Below are 2,470 nucleotides of genomic sequence, written 5' to 3'. Positions count from 1 at the left end.
AGTCATCGCTCTTCTCCAGTGAATGCATCTTGACTTAAAGCTGCATCCGTGACTTTTTTTGGGTTAAAAATGATCCAAAATAAATCCGAGCCAGGACATACCCAGCCGGTGTTGGAAACTCTCCGCTCGCCGTAGCTCGACTGTGAGCGGTCCGCGTGTGATCATGTGTTTAACTGCCGCGGTGCACATCTGCACATGAAGAAGAGTCTCGGCGAGCACTAGCCTTTCCTCACAGCACTTGAGAATAATATAATATACTGACTGTATATATAATTAAACTTATTGGATCCAGAAAGATTCAAAGGACAACCCCCCGCTGGAGACTGAACCGGCCCGTGCGGGAACACCAGGATAATGTAGTCCCGCAATCCTGGTGTTGATAACGTTCACAGTCTGAGGCTATGTTTACACGGAAACGATCTGATCACTCTTTATTCTGCGTTTAGACGAGCGTTACGGGGGAATCTGCATATGGTGACGCAACAGTGTGAGATTGATGTAGTGTGCACTCCAGGCGGCTAGGTGGCGATGTGGAGCACTGACAGTGAGAGAGACGCTGACACAGTTCTTCATGTGTAATACGGTAAAGCCGCTGCTTTAACCCTCGGCGATCTTCGCGTGTCGCTCAAAAATGACAGATTTTATTTTATTTTTTTGTCAATGAAATTAATGCTGTATATTAGTTTGATAATGTTTTGTTATGTTCCTGTACTGGCGCATGCCTGTGACGTAAACGCGCACGCGACGCCTTCACCGTCTAGCAGATTTTGCGATTTTACCGTTTTTACCCTTTAGACGGGAACGGTGGAGCGTTTTTAAGATCTCCACTCTGGAGGGGGTTTCACTTTATTGCGTTTTTAAGCCCCAAAAACATGTGTGTGTGTGTGTGTGTGTGGAGTCTTCCATCAGATGACAGTTCTGTGTGAGTGTGTGTGTGTGTGTGTGTGTGTGTGTGAGTGTGTGTGAGTGTGAGTGTGTGTGTGTGGAGTCCTCCATCAGATGACGGTTCTGTGTGAGTGTGTGTGTGTGTGTGTGTGTGTGTGTGTGTGTGTGAGGAGTCCTCCATCAGATGACGGTTCTGTGTGAGTGTGTGTGTGTGTGTGAGGAGTCCTCCATCAGATGACGGTTCTGTGTGTGTGTGTGTGTGTGAGGAGTCCTCCATCAGATGACGGTTCTGTGTGAGTGTGTGTGTGTGTGTGTGTGTGTGAGGAGTCCTCCATCAGATGACGGTTCTGTGTGTGTGTGTGTGTGTGTGTGTGAGAGTGTGTGAGTGTGTGTATGTGTGGAGTCCTCCATCAGATGACGGTTCGGTGTGTGAGTGTGTGTGTGTGTGGAGTCCTCCATCAGATGACGGTTCTGTGTGAGTGTGTGTGTGTGTGTGAGAGAGTGTGTGTATGTGTGGAGTCCTCCATCAGATGACGGTTCTGTGTGAGTGTGTGTGTGTGTGAGAGAGTGTGTGAGTGTGTGTATGTGTGGAGTCCTCCATCAGATGACGGTTCTGTGTGAGTGTGTGTGTGTGTGTGAGAGTGTGTGAGTGTGTGTATGTGTGGAGTCCTCCATCAGATGACAGTTCTGTGTGTGTGTGAGAGAGTGTGTGTGGAGTCCTCCATCAGATGACGGTTCGGTGTGTGTGTGTGTGAGAGAGTGTGTGAGTGTGTGTGTGTTGGAGTCCTCCATCAGATGACGGTTCTGTGTGAGTGTATGATGATAGCGTTGGGGTTTTCCCGCGGCGTCAGGCCGCTGCTGCTGCACTGGAAGTAGTTGGAGAGCGCCTCTGATATCTGATGCGAGTCTGCTTCTTCTCCCTCAGGGATTCTCTCCCTCAGGTCTCGATCTCGGTGAATCTCCCTGCGGGATCCACGCCTCCACACGTCTCCAAACGCCTCCGAGCTGACGGAGCGAGGAGGAGAACCCTGATCCCGGTGCAGTCCCGAATCCTGAGGGAGGAACACGGGTTACACGGATAGTTCACACAAACATTACATTTAGCCAATGTATATGACTACAGTCTGAGGTACATGTCCTGGCTCTTCCAAGCTTTATAATGGCCGTGAATGGCCGTTTCTGTTTTGAAGTCCATCATAAACCCTATGCATCTAACTCTCACACTCACACTCACACTCACACTCACACTCACACTCACACTCACTCTCACACTCACTCTCACACTCTCAAACTCACTCTCACACTCTCACTCTCACACTCTCACTCTCACACTCTCACACTCTCACACTCACTCTCACACTCACTCTCACACTCACTCTCACACTCTCACTCTCACACTCTCACTCTCACACTCTCACTCTCACACTCACTCTCACTCTCACACTCACTCTCACACTCACTCTCACACTCACTCTCAAACTCACTCTCACACTCTCACTCTCACTCTCACACTCTCACTCTCACACTCTCACTCTCACACTCTCACTCTCACTCTCAAACTCTCACTCTCAAACTCTCACACTCA

General features: G+C 49.3%; 1 protein-coding gene across 1 annotated transcript in view; it reads right to left on the bottom strand.

The window, feature by feature from the left end:
• Positions 1-817: 817 nt before the first annotated feature.
• Positions 818-2,470, bottom strand: part of nectin4b (nectin cell adhesion molecule 4b) — a 35,258-nt gene continuing 33,605 nt past the window's right edge. The window contains exon 11 of the mRNA XM_079612986.1: positions 818-1,937. Coding sequence (XP_079469112.1) covers positions 1,677-1,937 — 261 coding nt within the window. The 3' untranslated portion in view covers positions 818-1,676. The remainder of the gene's footprint in view (positions 1,938-2,470) is intronic.

This window comes from Phoxinus phoxinus, assembly GCF_949152265.1.
Source record: "Phoxinus phoxinus genome assembly, chromosome: 5".
In the NCBI taxonomy this organism is placed as follows: Eukaryota; Metazoa; Chordata; class Actinopteri; order Cypriniformes; family Leuciscidae; genus Phoxinus; species Phoxinus phoxinus.
The sequence above is the reverse complement of the archived record's forward strand: the minus strand, read 5'-3'. Positions and strand labels throughout refer to the sequence as shown.